We start from the raw sequence: 21,186 nt of genomic DNA on the forward strand, positions 1-21,186 counted from the left end.
TCACGAATAATTTTATGAGTAATTTACCTGAGAGATGTAGAAATAAAATTTTGTTAAAAAAGATTAAACTGTTTTCTGTTTAATGAAAAAGCCTCACGAATAATTTTATGAGTAATTTACCTGAGAGACGTAGAAATAAAATTTTGTTAAAAAAGATTAAACTCTTTTCTCTAAAAAATCCCCAAATTTATGGAAATTCCCCACCAAATCCACAAGCCCTCAACTCAGAAATTTCGTCCCCAATCTTCTATATAGAAATGAAATTTTGGTAACATTTTTTATAGAAATAATTTTTTGACAAAATTTTCTATAGAAAAAAATTTTGACAAAATTTTCTATAGAAATAAAATTTTGACAAAATTTCTTATACACCCATCGAAAAAATCATGTACGGTGTGGTCATTTCGAAACGATCCGTTCATGAAAGTGAATCAACACACATGTGTTGTCAAACTGAGAACAGATGGGGTCAATCTGACAAAGTAAAAATGACACCATGCGTTTTCAAAACAACAACCAGCGTTCATGATCTGAAAACGTAATGGTTACGAATTTATAAACAAAAATAAAAAAACATTTCCGCTACCGTGACTCGAACCTGTGTTGCCTTCACGATACGCATTAACACTCGTCTTAGCACACTGCACCAACGGTGGAGTTGCCATAACAACGTCTAACGATTATTTTGACTTTTCATGGCAAAAAAAAAAAAATAAATGCTGTTCATGAAATTGTGAACACCTATGGACGAAATCGTGAACATTCCGTTTTGATTTTTTGTGAACGTTTCCGTTTCATTTTGACAACGTCCGTTCACGATTGTGAAACTCTATTTTTTCCATTAGTGTAGAAATAAAAATTTGTTAAAAAAGATGAAACTGTTTTCTCAAAAAAATCCCCAAATTTATGGAAATTCCCCACCAAATCCCCATGCCCTCAACTCAGAAATTTCGTCCCCAATCTTCTATATAGAAATGAAATTTTGATAAAATTTTGTATATAGAAATAAAATTTTGACAACATTTTCTATAGAAAAAAATGTTGACAAAATTTTCTATAGAAATAAAATTTTGACAAAATTTCCTATAGAAATAAAATTTTGTTAAAAAAGATTAAACTGTTTTCTCGAAAAAAATCCCCAAATTTATGGAAATTCCCCACCAAATCCCCAAGCCGTCATTTCCCCATTCACGAAATTTTCCCTAATTTGGGGAAAAATTCCCAATACTGGCAACACTCGTCATATGACCAACGTAGATCAAATTTCACTCCGATTTTCTTAAAATCATGCACAGGGAATGGAATTAACATTTTTACTATGCATGTCAAATTTAGTTCAAATTGGTTCAGATTTAGATATAGCAACATTATATATCTTTCGTCCGGTACGCACTTATATTGTCCCAGAGGTCAAAATTTCACTCCGATTTACTTGAAGTTTTGCACAGAGAGTACAACTAACACTCTGTAGGATACACATGCCAAATTTCGTCAAAGTCGGTTCAGTTTTAGATATAACTCCCATATTTTTCGCCCGATTTAGATTTATATGACCACGGAGACCAAAGTTTTATTTCGAAAATGTTGAAGTTTTGCACTGAGGGTTCAAATAAAATTTTAACAATGTGTGCAAAATTTTTACCAAAATCGGCTCAGAACTAGACAAAGCCCTCATATTTATATTCTTCCGATTTTAGCAAATATTACCCACATTTTCCTTGTAAAATCGTCACTGTTAAGTCGAAAACTTGCAAAAATGATTCAAATGGTAAAATAATATTAGAAGGACCACCTTAACATACTCGAACAAATATTTCATATAAAGTATACAAAGATAATGTACAATCGACGCTCAAAATGGACATTGGTAAAGAAAGGGTTAAAAAGGAGATCACTGAGCTTAACATATAGTCAGGCAACACTCAGTACGACGAAAGAAGCTTCGGCTTGAACAAAGATTGTATGAAATTGCAAAAAAAAAAAAAAAATAAATAAAATTAATTTTGATTCAAAACACTGTTCACTTCACAAAGTTTTTTAGTCTCTCTTAAACCAAATCACTGTTATTGACCATAACCTCGTTATAATCCAAGAGCAGAAAAACAAATTCACAAAAAAAATATTTCTTGCCTGTAGACACCCAATTTTATTTTCTTCCACCATCAAAAACGAAACGACAGACGTATTTAATTTTCGAAATAAATATCTTAAGTTTTAATGGAATCTTGAAAACATTGCTTTACATGGGTAACTCATGATGTCTATAACCTGTCCGAAAACAACTTTTGCCATTACCATCTCAGCATGATTAATACGGGTATGAAATGGAAAACCGAAATGGTGGATTTCGTTAGCTACTGTCTTACCAATGGCGAATTGTTTGTGGCTTGGTAATTATGATTACTTTTCCCGAAATTCGAATATAACTTGGATAGAGGAAACACTAAAAATCAATATCGGGAAGGTGTTAAACAAGACAAGAGGCCAATAACAAAGTCACCACGAATGGGAATGCGGAGGCAAGATCAGATTATATTGTTTGTTCAATAAATTACAGCTATTTGTTGAAGTCTATTAGCGATTATTGGGGGTTAATCATAATGTCATATGCTGCTGGAGTATTTTGCTGTATTGAAATTGAGATTTTTGCTGGGATCTTGTTTGGTTTTGGATTGAGGAAAAAGACTACATGAATTGGTTTGAACTGCTAATAGATGAATGCAACTATTGTAAAATTAGTGTTACTTCTTCGTTTCTTCTCTTTTTGCATAGTTTTTGTAGACACGCCAACTTTGAAAAATCGAATTCATAATTATATTTGTAATCCACTATAGATAAATGAATGAACATATTTTATAGTCATGTTGTCGACAGTCTGTCGAAAATCAGTTTCATTGTAATTGGAAAATACTACAATAGGCTATATGACATTTGAATTGTATTACAAATGAGGGAATATTTCAAAAAAGGTGTCTTTTTATTAAATAATCTATACATGTCTCCAACTGTTATGTATGCTGTGATAAATGGGAATTCTTGTAATGTAAAGTCTCATGCATATGATATCCATATGTAGTCTCTATAAATGCAAAATGTTGTAACATTTGGACATAATATTTCATGCCAAATTAATTATTTTCACATAAAATAACAACGTCGAATCAGATTTCATCCATATATGTTACTCTTCCCAAGATAGAGGTGGGAATTGTTAGCCGATCTTCCTGAAATTTGGTGAAGAGTAAATTTTTCGATACAAGGACGAACGACTTGGATAAACTCGAATCGAATTTACATAGAGCTATATGGGAGTATATGCCCGATTTCATTCATAAAAAATTTTATCGTGCAAACCACAGTCCATTTCATTGCAAACCACAGTCCATTTCAAGCAATGTTATTTTTTGAAGTTTGATAATAAAAAATGCACATAGTAGTATATAATGCCGAATATCTTTTTGAAATCTAGCCGAAATTTTTGGAATATATGTAAAATTAAATTATGTCCGTTTTCTAAAATTGTATTTTAGTCAAATAATCGGTTTGTTTCTGTTAAATAAAGTTTCTTTACATCGGCTCGTGGGTGCCCAAAACTATGATCTATAAATATAACTTTTTAACTGTATGAGTTGCTTGTGCGTTTATGGCTATATCGATAATTATCTTTTGATGGCAATAAAAGCTACCTGGCTCAGTGGATAGTGTGTTGGCTTACAAACTGTATGGCCCGCGGTTCGATTCTACGTCCAGGCGAAAGAAAACATTAAAAAAAATTATTAAATTCAACTTCTTCTACATTGTTTGTATTATAGAAAAAGATGCTAAGAACTAAATAAACCTCGCGGAAGTGAGAAAGGTGTGAGAGAAAATGCAATTAGCTAAAAAATAAAAAGTTTTACACTGAAAAAATAGTGAACCCACTAGGAAGAAAAATTTTAGTTAATTTTAGAAAATGTAGCTTACTTATAGAAAATTTTAACTAAACAGTATTACAAACGCAGACATCACACCGTTATCACCAGAATAAGTAAATATTTTTCGACAAATTCAAGAAAATTTATTAGGCATAATTATTTTTTCACGTGTTAAAGACAATTTTATAGTTTGATGAAAAAAAAATTGGAGTTCAAAATTGCAAAAATGTCTTTAGTGCCATACGAAGTTCAAGATGGGCGCTTTATTGGTAAAATTTACAAATTTAAGGAAATTCTGAACTATTTTATGGAAGACACGAATTTAGTTAATCTTTATGCTTCATATGTGTATAATTTTTTCCTCGGCTTTAGTTAATTTAACTAACGTACGCAAAAAAATATTAAAGTCATGGAAACTTTCTTAAAACGTAATAATTCCATGAAATAAAAGAAAAATCGGCTTTAGTGAAATATAGGGTTCACTTTTTTTGAGTCTAGTCTTTATGAAATTGTTTTTGCATCCTGCAAAATAATCAAGATTTGTCGCGAAAAGTATATACTTTTCTTCCAAACAAACTTCCATACAGCGAAAACCAAATGGGATACGATATTTGTTTGTCAAAAATTTGGTTTGGGAGGTAAGAATTATTTGTTACATGCATTTTGGCTTCTGTTTATTGTTTTTCTATGTCTTCTAATTCTTCTTCCGAAAGTGAAGCCAGAAAAAAGAAAATATTCTATTGGGGATCCGAAAGTGTTGAAAAATCGGATCAGAAGTAATAATTTTATAAGGGTTTGTCATTGGGTGGAAATTTTTGGAGTTGTAACCAGTGTTTGAATTTTGCTCAAAAATGAGCAGAAAAAACATAAAAACGCTTTTTTTCTTTGAGTGCCGGAGCACACATGAAGCTCGGCACTTTTTAGAAAGAGCAGGCCGACATGACATCTCCGCTCACAAGTGCCAATGAAATGAGCGATCGAGGAACTCTGCGACTACAATGAGAAGCGTCCAGAGTGATCTGGTAGTGGGACGGGTAGGTTTGTTTGGGTAATCGAAAAGGTGACGCGTGTCATTTGCCCTTACAGATGGGAAACACATCAGTTACGCTGCTATCAATCACTGATAGGTAGGAATTGAGACGGCTGTACTTGCCTGATCTTAGTTGGGCCAAAACTACCCAAGTCTGTCGTGGGAGGTCACTCTCCTCCGGTGCTATGGGTGGTAGCCGCAGAACAGGAATAATCTATTACATTCTCACCGCTTCCTCATGTATCCTCATGAATTCTTTTCAGACCTGTGTGGTATGCTGCCTGCTTCTTTTGTAGTGCCGTAAAATTTAGAAAATGAAAATTTATTACAAACAAAGGGTTTTAGTACATATATCACCTCAAAAGAACTTCTTGTGAAATGAACATAAATCCATCTCTAGAAAATAATTTTTGGATGCACAGTTTGCACAGAACAGTTTCCAAACGATGTTTTATTCTGACGCTAAACATTTTTATTTAAAAGCAACTACACCCAGAAAAAAGGGGCTCTAATGCCAACTGAACTTTATTTTAGGTTCATGAAGATTATTTGATTTTAGTTAAATTTTGCACAATATTCGTAAATATTCCTTATTTGAATAATTTTTTTTGCTAATTTTTTTGCTAACGTGAACTAAAAATAAGAAAAAAAGTTGTATACAAATATAGTGCACGATTTTACTAAAAAATAAAATAGTTTATATTTTCCTAAAATGGCAGAAGTTTGCTTAGATTGAGTTCATAAGTCTCTCAAATGAGTAAATTTTACTAAAATTGTACATGTCTCGAACTTCGTACAGCGCTAAAGACATTTTAACAATTTTTAAATCCAATTTTTTCTTCCAACATATGAAATTTTCTTAAACAACAGAAAAAAATTAATTATTTTTAAAAAGTTTTCTTCAATTTGATAAAAAGTATTAACTTATTTGTAACATGTTGCAATTAGAAAACTATTTTAGTTAAAATTTTCTAAAATAAACCTATATTTTCTTCCACGGTGGGGTAACTTTTTTTTGGGAGTAAAATATGAAAATAAAGCAAAATAAGAAAGAAAGAGAATCGCGGTATCAATAATCCGAAGAGACTGAGGGTGACCAATAGGGTAAATATGTCTACGTGTAAAATAGAGCAAAATAAAAAAGAAAGAGAATCGCGGTATCAATAATCCGAAGAGACTGAGGGTGACCAATAGGGTAAAAAATGTCTACGTGTGACTTCATTTCAACGTAACGTATCCAATTTTTATTTAATAACCCAGCTGTTGTTACAGAGTAGCAAACCGACTATTGCTCGTATTGAAATGAATTTTTGTAATGGGCTCCCAAATTCCCAATACCTTGCGTCAATTCAATTGTTTATGGTTTTTATGGCTTTTAAAACACCACCCCATAAATATGGTCACTATTAGAATTGAATAGTAAACAATATCAATTATTTCAATATACTTTTGGTCTATGAAAAGTTCACTAAAAAAAGGAGCGTAACAATCAAACAAAATGTCCATAACCTTTTTGCTCTGATACAATGCACAGAGGCTGTTTGCTACTGCGCATGTGCACCATCATCTCCACCTCCTCCAACACTGCAACGTTAAGTATTGATCATAGAGAAGAAAAAAAAAACAACTACAAAAATTCAAAATAAAAACATTATATATGTTGACTTTATACACGTAACGATGTCAGATTTTAATTTATGTTTTGCTCTTCGATTAGTTAACCTTAAAGCGTTTAGAAATACAAAAACCACTCCAACAAATGTTTTATACTGTGCCATGGAACAACGTTTCAGCATAACCAAATTGAGACAACTAGACAACCATAAGAACTTCAGTACATTCAGCAATTGCAACTTCTATGGCATTAAGAATGGTAGGAGGACGATATTTAACTACTGGCAATACTGTAACTTACATTACTACAAATTAGCTATGAATTCTTTAACGGTAACCGTAGTTTATCTAATAAATATTGATTTCACTGAAACAAAATTGTAACTATAAAATTTACTTTTATACTCTAAACGAGCCCAGAAAGAAAAATTCTTCCAAAAACTTTACTTCCAGAAAGAAAAGATTCTTCTCCGCTTCTTATTAAAAAAAATGTAAAAATTACAAGTTTCTATTAAATTTCAAATTTAACGAAATTTTCTATGAAATTCCAATTTTGACGAAATTTTATAAGAAAATAAAATTTTGGCGAAATTTTCTATGAAAATAAAATTTCCACAAACTATTCTTGAAAATTAAATTTCGACTAAATTTTCTATGAAAAACAAATTTCGACGAAATTTTCTATGTAAAGCAAATTTCAACAAAGTTTTGTATGTAAATTAAATTTTGGAAAGATTTTCTATGAAGACCAAATTTCAACGAAAATTTCTAATGAAATTTCGCGAAATTTTCTATGACAATTAAATTAAAAAAACAAATTGCACATCACATTTTGATTTAATTTTCTTGAACTTTTGAAGAAAAATTTGAAGAAATTTTCTATGGAAATCAAATGTCGAAGAAAATGTCGACGAATTTTTCAATGTAAACCAAAAATTCGAAGAAATTTTCAATGAAAATCAAATTTCGATGATTTTTTCTATGAAAATCAAATTTCCACGAAATTCTTTATGAAAATAAAATTTTTAAAAAATTTTCCATGAAAATCAAATTTCCACGAAATTTTCTATGAAAATCAAATTCCGACGAAATTTTCTAAGAAAATCAAATTTTTACGGGTTTTTCATAACCGTTTTAACTATGACATTTTATTTTATATTCTAAACAAATTGGAAGTTCTTCCAAAAACATTACTTCCAGAAAGCAACGATTCTTCTCCGCTTCTTAATAAAAAACAAAGTAAAAATTAAAAATTCCTATGAAATTCCAATTTTGACGAAATGTTCTATGATATTACAAATTTTGATGAAATTTTATATGAAAATCAAATTTTGGCGAAATTTTCTTGATAATCAAATTTCCACGAGATTTTCCATGAAAAACAAAATTCGACGATATTTTCTATGAAAAGTAAATTTCAATGAATTTTTTATGTAAATAAAATTTCGGGAAGATTTTCTGTGAAGATCAAATTTCAACCAAATTTTCTATTGAAATTTCGAAGAAATTTTCTATGAAGATTAAATTTTGAAAAATAAAATTGAAAATCAAATTTTGATGAAATTTTCTTGAATTTCAAATTTTAAAGAAATTTTCTATAAAATGTAAATTTCCACGAGATATTCTATGAAAATCAAATTTCGACGAAATTTTCTATGAAAATCCAAATTCGACGAAATGTTCTATGAAAATCAAATTTCAACAAAATTTTTCCATGAATATCAAATTTCGACAAAATTTTCTATGAAAATCAAATCTCGACGAAATATTAAATAGTAATCAAAATTTCTATAAAATTCAAATTTCGACAAAATTTTCTAAGAAACTCAAATTTCGTCTGCATTTCAAATCAAAATCAAATTTCGACGAAATTTTCTAAGAAAATTAAATTTCGACGTAATTTTTTATCAAAATCAAATTTCGACGAAATTTTTTAACAAAAATCAAATTTCGAAGAAATTTTTAATGAAAATCAATTTTTAACGAAATTTTCTATGAAAATCGAATTTTGACGAAATATATGAGAGTCAAATTTCGACGAAATTTTTTTAAAATAAATTTCGATGAAACTTTCAATGAAAAAAATTTCAACGAATTTTTTATGTAAATCAAATCTTAACGAAATCTTCAAAGCAAATTTCAGGAAAATTTTCGATGAAAATCAAATTTCGAAAAGTGTTTTTATGAAAATTTAAGAAATGGAGAAAATGTTCAATAAAACCCAAATTTTGATGAAACTTTCTATGAAATTTGGACGAGATTTTCTAAAAAAAAAACTTGACGACATTTTCTAAGAAAATAATTTTGACGAAATATTCAAAATTACTACGAAAATCAAATTTGGACAAAATTTTCTATGAAAATCAAATTTCTTACAAAATCGACGAAATTTTGTAAGAAAATCAAATTTTACGAAATTTTTTGAAAATAAATTTCGACGAAACTTTCAATGAAAACAAACAATATTTAACGAAATTTTCAAATCAAATTGCAGGAAAATTTTCGATAAAAATCAAATTTCGAAAATTTTTTTATGAAAATTTAAGAAATGGAGATAATCTTCAATGAAAAAATTTTCCATAAATTCTAAAATGTCTCGATTAAAATTGAAGTAGAGGTTTTCCCAGTGTATTATCAAAGTCATTTCTATTAGACCTTTATTGGCTCAGAATCTTCGCTAGTGTATGGCTTCCATTGGCTTAAAAAAGAAAATCGTGATGTGTCGAGACGTTGTAAACGATTGAAAATGTGAAAAAGAAATAAAAAAAAAAACATTAGCGAAATCTATAAAAACACATTAAAAAGTCAAATATATTGGCATTGCACTGCTTGGACCAAGACATCGATGCGAAATTCTCCAAAACCCAAACTACAGACCCAACTGAGTTGGCTAAGAGTATTTATGGTTTCTTTAACATCTTTTCCATCTCCATTAGGGGTCGTTCGATCATTCCATTCCTTTTTATTTTCAAACAAATAATATTAATGGACGGTCTACAGTTTGCTGCTTTAGCTTGGTTCATTTGGTTCGTCGTCGGCTGTTTGTTATTAATTTGCGATAACCCCGATTAAAATGCATTTCAAATTGAAAATATTTACTAAGGCATATTCTCGAAGAGATATGTGAAGTGCATTGCATTTGGCAGTTGTTATTCCATTGATTTTGTTGTGCGTTATACTTTTCAAATTTTTGTCAATACAGATACAGGGCACTGATATGGACAATAGTAAATGGAAACATGTATCAAAAACCTGTTTTCTTGAATTTTAATGGTTGTTTATGGTCTCGTTTTGTTTACATTTTACAATTGGAACTATTTCATATTGGATTGTTGTTGGAATTGACGTAAAGGGAATTGGACAATAGTCGGAGGAAAGAACTAAGACTCTTAATTGAGGGTTTCCTTTAAAATATCAATAATTGTTAAATACAACAAATAGATCATAATAATATCATACATAGACATAATATAAATATGGTATTATTATTATAACGAACGAAATTTTGTATGAAAATCAAATTTCGACGGTTTTTCCGTACCCGAAGTTTATCTACCCAGCAAAAAAATCGTCGCCAAAAAAGTAGTGAAAGTGTTCTTTTTGGTGCAAACTTGGCGCAGAAACGATGTACTTAACATGGGCTTGTCATAGGACAGATGTCCACCATTTCAACAACAGTTGCACTGAATTTGCATAACTTCTTAATGAGTGATCCGAATTCAATGTCTTGGATGTGAATTAAACAATTTAATAATATTTTGCCAAGTAAATAATTTTTATAATTTTTTATGATTTTAATGCATTCTAGCGCTTGTCTGAAACGTTGGACCTCAAAAATTCCAAAATTTTCTGGAATAGATCTAGCATTAAAAAAAAAAAAAAATAATAATAATAATAATTTGTACCTTTTTATTAATTCTTACTCAGTTTTGAAACAAAAAAAGTTAAAATTATCCATTAAAAATAAGAAAGAAGTAAGTTATAAAAAATTGAATTAAAATAACTTGCTGTGTACTTAAAATAAAGAACATTTTTGGAAGTGCTTTTTAAGTTGTGCCTTTGGAAGTACTTCCAATTTTTTTGCTGGGATAATAAACAATGAAACAAAATTATAACCATAAAATTTAATTTTATATTCTAAACAAGTCCAAGTGGAAGTTCTTCTAAAAGCATTACCTCCAGAAATAAACGATTATCCTCCGTTTCTTAATAAACAAAGTAAAAACTAAAAATTCCTATGAAATTCCAATTTCGAAGAAATTTGCTTGATAATCAAATTTCGACAAGATTTTCTATGAAAAACAAATTTCGACGAAATTTTCTATGAAAAATAAATTTCAATGATTTTTTTATGTAAATTTCGGGATGATTTTCTATGAAGATCAAATTTCAATGAAATTTTCCATTGAAATTTCGACGAAATTTTCTATGAAAATTAAATTTCGAAAAAAAAAGAATTGAAAATCAAATTTTGATAAAATTTTCTTGAATTTTAAATTTTGAAGAAATTTTCTATGAAAATTAAATTTTGAAGAAATTTTCTATGAAAATTAAATTTTGAAGAAATTTTCTATAAAAATTAAATGTCCACAAAATATTCTATTAAAATCAAATTTCGACGAATTTTTCAATGAAAATGAAATTTCGAGGAAGTTTTCTATGAAAATCAAATATCGTCGAAATTTTCTATGAAAATCAAATTGCGTCCAAATTTTCTATGCAAATCAAATTTCGTCCAAATTTTCTATGAAAATTTAAATTCGTCCAAATTTTCTATGAAAATCTAATTTCAAAGAAATTTTTTAATGGAAATCAATTTTTGAAGCAATTTTCTCTGAAAATCAAATTTCGATTTCGATACACTCCTTCAGTGATTGTTTCACTTGTTTGCATCAGCTACACCACATCCACCAAATACATACAGCATAAGTTTCTTTCCATGGATATTCGGCTTTGCCGTCGAATAGCCCGACATGACCGGAGTAACCTTATGACTTTTTTTGCTTGGGATTGTTGTAGTGGATCCAATTTTCGTCACCAACAATGCGATTTAAAAACCTTTCTGTTTTGCCTTTGGAGCAGCTGTTCGCAAGCTTCCCGCAAGCACTGTTTTGTGAACATGCATTTTCACATATTGAGAACCAAAAAAACTAAGTTGTTTACATGCCTCAGTAATGCTGGTGACATTTCTGAGGGTTTCATAGCTTCTCTAAGTGGTTTCACTGCAATGTGGAACGCCGTTCGGACTTGGCTATAAAAAAGAGGCCCCTTGTCATTGAGCTTAACATGGAATCGGGCAGTGATAATCGGGCTGCCACCTAACCTAACCAAACCATTGTCTGATGCGTATATCCCGAACTATGTAATCAGCTGCCAATCCTGGATTAGTAATTTGCACACCTAATGGACAATATATTGGAGAGTTGTTCTTGTGTTTGTAACAATGTGTTATGCTATCCGTTTTGTTTTGTGCTGTTGCGAATAACGTGGGATGCTTCCAGCGTTATCTGGCATGGAGTCGGGTAGGTACAGAAGTGCGAGCTTACAAAATGACGAGTGTGGCTTGTGGCCCTTTATTAGAGATGGGTCTAACGTCAGCCACGCTACAATCAATCACTGATATATAGGATTTGAGGCGGCTCCATTTGCAGGATCTTGGTTGGGTTAAAACTACTCTGGTCTGCCGTGAAAGGTCTCTTTCCTCTGGCGCAAATGCGGTGGGTGGAAGCAGTAAATACAACTGGGGTTAATTCAACCTCACCATACATAATCAAATTATGTAAGGTGGAGATCAAAACGATGCACCACGGAATTGTATTTTCCATCACCCCTTCCTTCCGCCATAGGGCACGGCATCTTTGTCATGTACCATTAATGTATTTCCACATTAAGTTTTTTAAACGATTTAAATCATGAACTACAGTTAAGAGGTTTCTCTGACTGTGTATTTATAGTTAGAGCTTGGGTCCACAGATTTACATTTCTGACCGGCTAAATATAAAAACGACTACCGTTTCCCAATCGAAAATATTTACATTTTCATTGTTTTCACATTTACGCCACTTTGTACTACAACATCGTTTTCTTTTTTTTCAACTTCTCATATTGACATGTCGACAAGAAAGTGAACAACTTTATCGGTAACAAGATTGTGGCAAATTATATTACTTCATACTATTCATCATTATATTACATAGTATTATCTGTCTTACATCTACTGTGTGATTCCAATGCCACCAAAATGTATGTTTGGTTTGGTTAAAAAAAATAATAAACTGAAAATTTATGAAAACTGAAAGGAAGTTGAAATATCGCCGCAATTCATTCGTCTGCATTTATCCATTGCATTTTTTCGTGAGCCATGAAAAACCTATGTAGTTGCCCAAGTGACTCTTCGAGTCCATCGTCATTACCGAGACTAATTAAATTGACGCAATTATCAAAAAATGCAACAGTTTGTTGGCATGGTTTTTATGGTTGAGACGCACGTAATCTCTTTACCTCTTTAAAGAAGCTCCTTAAGAAATTAGCAAAGCTTAACAGCGTGCAAGACGACGTTATTACAAATTCCACCATTGGTAAATAATCAAAATGGAAAAGTTGTAATGTTCCCAAAAAATCGATGTGTTGGATAGGAAAATAGATATTGGTACACTAATTAATTTAAATCAAAGATCTTTATGTATATTAAGAGGTTGAATTACCAAAACTTGTCCAACCAACCCACACGTCAAGAGAGCATCTAATTCTCTCCCTATAAATGTTATAGGCTTTGTAGCTACAAAAAAAGTAAACAATTGTATTTTAATTTTGTCAATTGCAAGTGTGAAAATATCAGAAAACAATTTAGTAGAACTTTCTATATACTATAAAAGATGTGAATATGCGACCTTCATTGATCTCCTAATGACGTGTATAATTGCAATTCACAACAGCTTAGATTCTAATAATCTTCGTTTCCTGAAATCATTCCATAGATTGTATCAATTGATACGTTCATTGCAGTTAACGAAACTACATTTCTTATCAATTTTATTATTACATCACCAAAAAAATAATAAAACACATCATATAGCCAAAAACAATTAATTGATTAAATAAAACTTGTACGTTTATTTATAAGGCATTTTCATAAAACAAAATACAAATTATAGTACAAAAAAAAAACAAAACAACTTTATTAGATATTCAATTGGACAACTTTAATATTTTTCACGGTATCTTTGTACAAAGCCAAAACTCCATCAACTTCCTCTGCAACAAATTCATCAACTTGTGCCGTAGCACGTCCCGTAAATGTTTTAGCATCCAAAATTGTATCCAATTGATTGATAATAGGTGCAAAATAGGGATCCTTACGCACACGATCAACCAAGTCATTATCTTTTCCATGTTGTTTAACCTGGGCTCCGGCCTCTTGAGAGAGAACTCGGATTTTTTCATGGCATACCTGACGATCTCCTCCTGCTTTAACCATAGCCATGATAATGTTTTCGGTTGACATGAATGGCAGCTCTTGGGCAATGTTACGTTCAATGACCTTGGGATAAACAACTAGACCTTGGGAAACATTTAGGAGTGTAAGTAAGGCAGCATCAGCTGCCAGGAAGCCTTCCGATAAGGTCAAACGACGATTAGCCGAGTCATCTAATGTACGCTCCAACCATTGGGTGGCATGGGTGTTAGCAGCATTCGAGAATAAGGTAATCATATGACGAGCCAAGGCACAACAACGTTCCGAACGCATAGGATTACGTTTGTAAGCCATAGCGGATGAACCGATTTGTGTGGATTCAAAAGGTTCCTCCAATTCCTTACGTGAGGCTAAAATTCTCAAATCGGAACACATTTTGTGTATACTAGTTCCCAAACTAGCCAATGCACCAATTATTTCCACATCAACCTTGCGTGTGTATGTTTGTCCCGTCACTCCATAGGGTTTCTCAAACCCTGCCAATTGAGTTACTTTCAAATCCAATTGTTTTACCTTTGCGCCATCTCCATTGAAGAGTTGCAAAAAGGAAGCCTGTGTACCGGTCGTACCCTTAACACCGCGGCAACGTAAATCATTGCGACAACGACGTAAGGCACGTTCATCCATTAACAAATCCTGGATCCATAGACATGCACGTTTACCCACAGTAGTCAATTGGGCTGGTTGGAGATGAGTGAAACCCAAAATAGGTTGAGATTTATGTTTCAAAGCAAACTCTTTTAGACAGTAAATCACAGAAGCAACGCGGGGCAAGATTAAATCTAGAGCATCACGTAAGATAATCAAATCGGTGTTGTCACCAACATAGCAAGAGGTGGCTCCAAGATGAATTATGGGGGCAGCCAAGGGACATTGTTTGGCAAAGACATGCACATGAGCCATAACATCGTGACGGGTCAAACGTTCTTCGGCTGCAGCGGCATTAAAGTCAACCGAATTCATGTGAGCTTTCATTTCAGCTATTTGGGCATCGGTTATATCTAAGCCCAAGCTCTAAAATGGAAATTATGTATTTGCTTTGAAATAAATCGATTATACAAAAACAAAAAGACACAAAATACACACGATGGCAAACTATGGGTGTTAAAAATTGAAAAATGTTATTTGCTCAAGCAAAATAAAAATCATAAATGATGATGTGATTATAAAGAAAATTTAGCGTGTAAGAAATGGAAATAAGCGAATATTCTTTTTAAAAAGCTAAAAGGTTACATCAAGATTAAAATGTAAAATTTAGAGATATTAGTTTATAAAGGACAAAAAAAGTTCATAAAGGACAAAGGACAAAAAAAAAATAATGCGAGTTATAGCAATAACGTTTAAAGGTTAGTTTTAAAAATATACTCCACAGGTTTCAATACCATTAAAGTAAGAAAGCGACCTCAAGAGTAAAACATAAGCTGCAGCAGAGGCTATGGTCCAATTTTTTGACTAGTGTACAAATGTCCGAATTTTTTTCTATTTCCACGTTTTATAAAATTAAAGAAATAATGTAGGTTGATATTTCGGGTATTTTCTAAAGAGAAAATTGTAGGGAATTTTTTTAGGCGTAGGGGCAAAACGTGATTTTTTGGGGAATTTTTACTGCTGCCACTTCATTTGTCGTAGTTTGATCAATAGCTTTCAAAACAGTATTTCTATTAAGCTGAATCTAACAAAACAAACTTATGTGGTGTATATATGTAGTTGGTTATAACTTGCAAGGTCCGCTCTGCATGTTTACGTAGTCTTCAAGACTATGGTTGTCTAGATAGATGTACAATGGTTACCATATCTGGCTTGAATATTAAGGGTAACAGGTTCTATCCCCTTTTCATTTGAAAATGTTTTTATTTCTGGCGATGATATATCCGAGTGTTTAATAGCTTACTTTATCTATGAGCTAAACGTAGTATCGGCAACATTAATTAAGAGTTTTCTTTTCAATAATTGTAAAAATGGCGAACATATTGACCAGGGGCGTTGTCTTGGAGGGACAAATTGATGTATTCTCTTTTTATGTACCAAAAAAAAAAGTAGTGAAAATGTTCTTTTTGGATCCGGAAGTGATGCAAAATTGGCGCAGAAGCGATGAATTTTACATGGGCTTGTCACAGGACGGATGCCCAACATTTCAACAGCTGTTGCGCTGAATTTGCATTTCATCTTAAAGTGTGATCAGAATTCAGGGTTTTGGATGTAATCTGCCAACTAAATAATTTGTATGATTTTTAATGTATTCTAACGCTTGTCTGAAAAGTTTGACATATAAGTATTTTTTCGCAATTTTTCTATAATGGCCTAAGGTCACTTGTTGGCGGAATTTACCATGAAGATAGACTCAGTTCTGCGCAGTGGTATCTCTGCTCAACAATATCCATACCAAAACTTTGATACTTCCTATTCCATGAGACTACTTTAGCCTCACGTGAAACCTCTTCACAGTTGTAATCTGTCAAAAAACTTAGGTTGAGACTTATGGCTTAAATCTACTTTAAATCTACAAGCGGTCCGATTGGTCCAAATTTTGGCCAGCGTATAGACTTTTCGATTCTAAACATAAAATGTCCATAGGAGAAAGTCTCAAACCCCGAAGGCCGGCCACCTATACGCCAATTTTCAAGGGTCGATATCTCGAAAACTTCACAACAAAATTATTACTCCATATTTTCTCTATAAAATTTACTATTTTACCAAAAACACAAAATTTTCATTCATTTCATGAAAAACCCTGAAAATTATGATTTTCCGGGTTTGATATCTCGAAAACTTGGTTTTTCATTTTCTCTTTAAAATCTCTTTTCCTACCCAACTTTTGCTAAAGTAGTTTTGTTCCTGACTTAATTAGCTCAAGAATTGGGTATTCAAAGCCTCCATAGTTACAATATCGTTTGTTGTAATAAAATTTGAATTTTCTTCAACATAATTAGTACGAGCATGACCAGAATGAGTAGTAAATCTTTACTGATATTCTAGAGCTATTATGGACGAATCTAGATGGCTAATGGAATAAAGAATGTGGCTTTCATCTTTATTGTTGAAGATGATACATGTACTTGGTTTTTTATTAATTATCAATAAGCTATTAAATTATATCTCGTAATACTAGAAAAAAATGTAATTCCAAAATGATATACCGTATAAGCACTATGCAAAGCTATTTTCCCGGATAGGTCGACCAACGAATGTTCCCGTGGAGTATTTACATAATAAAGTAGGAGACAAAGCATGTTTATAAACTCACCTTTTCTGCCTCGGCTAGCCATATCCACAATTGTCGCCAGGTTGAAAACTTCTTCTGGTCACTAAACAAATATTGCATTTCCTTACTAGCATAGCGTGTGCTAAGTGGTGATGTATAACCTTCATATGAACTGGTCATGTTTCTCAAGTTATTTCCACAAAGTTCCACAACAGAAATCAGCCAGCAAATAAATCGACACAATACAAGCGTTCAATTATTACTAATGCAATATGCGGAGATCAAATGCAATTGTAAATTTGATTTCGAATCAAAATTCCAATGGGAGGCGAGTAAACTAAGAAAAAAAAATGTGATAAGAGATTCCACTGACAAACACGAGAATAACAACAATGCTGGAAAAAATAAAATAACAGCTGTTTCTCCCGGCGTTGCTGTGTTTGCGGTATGTTGGTATGTGTGCATTCGTCATATGATGGCGCGATTTTATACCGGCAAACTTAACATACCCCACCGATTATAATCGTGTTTGTTTCGTGTTCAGTTGGCTTTGGAGTGTGTAAAAAATTCATTTAAAATAACTGTCATTCATGAATATGATTAATAAATAGTGCGTTTAATTTTTTTTTTTCAGTTGTTGCTTTATCTGAATATTGTGCTGTAAAAAAGTGAAAGGTATGTATTGGAATATTTATAAAAAACGCATGCATTTATGGAAAATAAATAGGAAAATTTCACATCCAAATGGTAGACTGTGTAGCATACTATCATACGATACTTGTTCCTAATATAGCATAACGGTTTGGAAAAATAATTTTACTCAATATTGTTTAACAGTTAATAACTACACTCATAGAAAAAAGACTGCTGTTATCAACACGTTTGCTAATTTAGCAGTATTTGTTTGCTGATGATTGTTGAACCAACTATTTTTTTTTTCGGCAGGCTGTTTTAGCAAACATTTTTGCTGTTATGAATAACAATACTTTTTGTGTTTAGCGATACCTGTGGTCAGGGTATCTTTCGTCAGTATTGTCACATACTTGTTGACACGGAATAAGCGTGAATCAGCATACCCGCCCGTTGTTTAATTTAGTTTGAATCAATTCGAAAAGTACATAAGCGGTTTTTATTTGAGATTAAATTTTATTCGGTTTCATATAAGAACGCAATACGTCTTACAAACGGAATCACCAACTTTGAAGATATAACTACCGCATATACCACTTATGAGTCACAGTGGAAATGCTTCACCCATATAAATGGATTGAAAATACCATTTTTATTCCCTCCACCATAGGACATTGGTGACATCGAAATATTGGTCTAAGATCCCATAAAGTATATATATTCTGTGTGATGAAATTCTGAGACGATTTAGCGATGTTCATCCGCCCGTCTGTGGAAATTATGCTATCTTCCGAACGAAACAAACTATCGACTTGAAACTTGGCACATGTAGTTGTTATTAACGTAGTTCGGAGGTATTGCAAATGGGCAATATCGGAACACTTTTAGGTATAGCACCCATATAAGCCGACCCCCAGATTTGCCTTGCGGAGCCTTTAGAGAAGCAAATTTCATCCGATACGGTTGAAATTTGGTACGTGGTGTTAGTATATAATCACTTATATCCATGCACAAATTGGTTCATATCGGTCCATAATTATATATAGCCCCCATATATACCGATCCCCAGATTTGACGTCCGGAACCTCTTGGAGTAGCAAATTTAATCCGATTCGATTGAAATTTTGTACGTTAAGTTAGTATATGGTCTCCAACAACCATGAAGAAATTGGTTCATATCGGTCCATAATTATATATAGCCCCCATATAAACCGATCCCCAGATTTGAATTTTGGAGCCTATTGGAGGAGCACATTTCATCCGATCAGGTTGAAATTTTGTACACTGTGTTAGTACATTGCCTCCAACAATCATGCATAATTATATATAAACTGAAAAAATAGTGAATTAGGAAGAAAACTTTTGATTAATTTTAGAAAATTTTGAATATTTTTAGAAAATTTTAACTAAACAGTATCACAAACACTGGCATCACGTTGGGATCCACCGTGGTGCAATGGTTAGCATGCCCGCCTTGCATACACACGGTCGTGGGTTCGATTCCTGCTTCGACCGAACACCAAAAAGTTTTTAAACGGTGGATTATCCCCTCTCAGTAATGCTGGTGACATTTCTGAGGGTATCAAAGCTTCTCTAAGTGGTTTCACTGCAATTTGGAACGCCGTTCGGACTCGGCTATAAAAAGGAGGTCCCTTGTCATTGAGCTTAACATGGAATCGGGCAGCACTCAGTGATAAGAGAGAAGTTCACCAATGTGGTATCACAATGGACTGAATAGTCTAAGTGAACCTGATACATCGGGCTGCCACTTAACCTACCACGCCAATATGACAAAAATAAGTAAATATTTTTCGACAAATTGAGGAAATTTTATTAAACATAATTAATTTTTATCACTTGTTAAAGAAAAATTTTTAAGGAAAAAATTGGAGTTAAAAACTGCAAGAATGTCTTTAGTGATATACGAAGTTCATAATGGATGCATTTGTAGAAAAATTTACAAATTTAAAGAAAAAATGAACTATTTTGTGGGAAATACGAATTTAGTAAGTCTTTATGCTTAATTTGTGTATAATTTTTTCCGCTATTTAGTTCATTTAACTAACGTACGCAAAAAATTATTAGAGTAAAGTAAACTTTCTCCAAACATAATAATTCCATGAACTGAGATAAAGTTAAATTGGCTTTAGTGAAATAGATAGTTCACTTTTTTTTTGAGTGTATGCAGCTCCCATATAAACCGATCCCCAGATTTGACCTCAAGAACCTCTTGGAAGAGCTAATTTCATGCGGTTCGTTTACAATTTTGTACGTTGAGTTAGTATATGGTATCTAACTACCATGCATAAATTTGTTAATATCGGCCCATAACACTAGCCAACAGTCGTTTTGTGAATTGGTTCTAGCATAATTTTTCTCATTGATTTAGACCTACTAAACACAAAAATGAGTTTTAAAAAATTTTCTGTCGATTGGTTTTCGAGATACAAATTTTTGAACTTTTTTTTTTAATTTTTGGAGGTACACTTACAATTTTGAGCATATCTTTCGTCTTCTTTGACCTATTTGATCCTAGTGCTACTCAAATTAAAGAAAATTTTGCCGTCTACAACTCATTCTCAGAAAATTTTCAAATCGGGTAAGTAGTATGGATGTTGGCGGGTTAAAAAGTTAAAAACGGCGTTTTTTTTAGTAAAAATGTGGCAGAAAAAACCATATAAAAATTCATATAAAATATAAAACACGATGCTAACAGCAATTTGGTTTTTTTTACGTATAGCTGAAATTTTTACAAAGAAAATAAACCCTTACTTAACAAAATCTTACAACAAATAGCGGACTTATAATTTTTTGGTAAAAGACCGAAAAGACCAAATCAACGCATCAACGCTGTTTTCCACATGGCATAAAATGTACAGTTATATCTTTGTTTCTACTCATTTTTTTTGGGCGTTGATTTGGTCTTTTCGGTCTTTTACCAAAAAAATATAAGTCCGCTATTTGTTGTAACATTTTGTTAAGTAAGGGCTTATTTTCTTTGTAAAAATTTCAGCTATACGTAAAAAACCAAAATTGCTGTTAAAAATTAAAAAAAAAGTTCAAAAATTTGTATCTCGAAAACCAATCGACAGAAAATTTTTGAAAACTCATTTTTGTGTTTAGTAGGTCTAAATCAATGAGAAAAATTATGCTAGAATCAATTCACAGAGAAAATTTTGGTATTTGTGACCTAGTGTAATTATATATAGCCCCCATATAAAATGCGCAAAAATTGGTTCATATCGAATCGTAATTATTTATAGACTCCCCTGTATACCGATCAAGAACTGGGTTATGGTATATAGGTACCATAACTAGTAAT

General features: G+C 32.0%; 2 protein-coding genes across 4 annotated transcripts in view; one reads left to right on the forward strand and one right to left on the reverse strand.

Moving 5' to 3' along the window:
- Nucleotides 1–21,186, forward strand: part of Pxd (Peroxidase) — a 127,384-nt gene that overhangs the window by 39,517 nt on the left and 66,681 nt on the right. For 2 of the 3 annotated variants that reach the window (XM_075291935.1, XM_075291936.1), the window contains exon 2: nucleotides 17,869–17,909. The exons of the other annotated variant lie outside the window; for it this stretch is intronic. The gene's annotated coding sequence lies outside the window, so the exon portion shown is untranslated. The remainder of the gene's footprint in view (nucleotides 1–17,868; nucleotides 17,910–21,186) is intronic. 3 annotated transcript variants of the gene reach the window in all.
- Adsl (adenylosuccinate lyase) lies at nucleotides 13,644–17,602 on the reverse strand. Its single transcript, XM_075291938.1, has 2 exons — nucleotides 17,277–17,602; nucleotides 13,644–15,046 (listed from the first exon to the last, which is right to left on the reverse strand). Exons 1-2 carry the CDS (start codon nucleotides 17,412–17,414, stop codon nucleotides 13,739–13,741), a joined length of 1,446 nt encoding a protein of 481 aa, XP_075148053.1. The 5' UTR covers nucleotides 17,415–17,602; the 3' UTR covers nucleotides 13,644–13,738.

The sequence above is a fragment of the Haematobia irritans genome, chromosome 1, assembly GCF_050003625.1.
Source record: "Haematobia irritans isolate KBUSLIRL chromosome 1, ASM5000362v1, whole genome shotgun sequence".
NCBI classification, from domain to species: domain Eukaryota; kingdom Metazoa; phylum Arthropoda; class Insecta; order Diptera; family Muscidae; genus Haematobia; species Haematobia irritans.

Bases quoted from the DNA above. Each gene is read 5' to 3' on its own strand.
- Adsl (XM_075291938.1), bottom strand. From the start codon at position 17,414: ATGACCAGTTCATATGAAGGTTATACATCACCACTTAGCACACGCTAT. The intron at 15,047-17,276 runs GTGAGTTTATAA...TTTCCATTTTAG, and splicing joins GGCTAGCCGAGGCAGAAAAG to AGCTTGGGCTTAGATATAAC.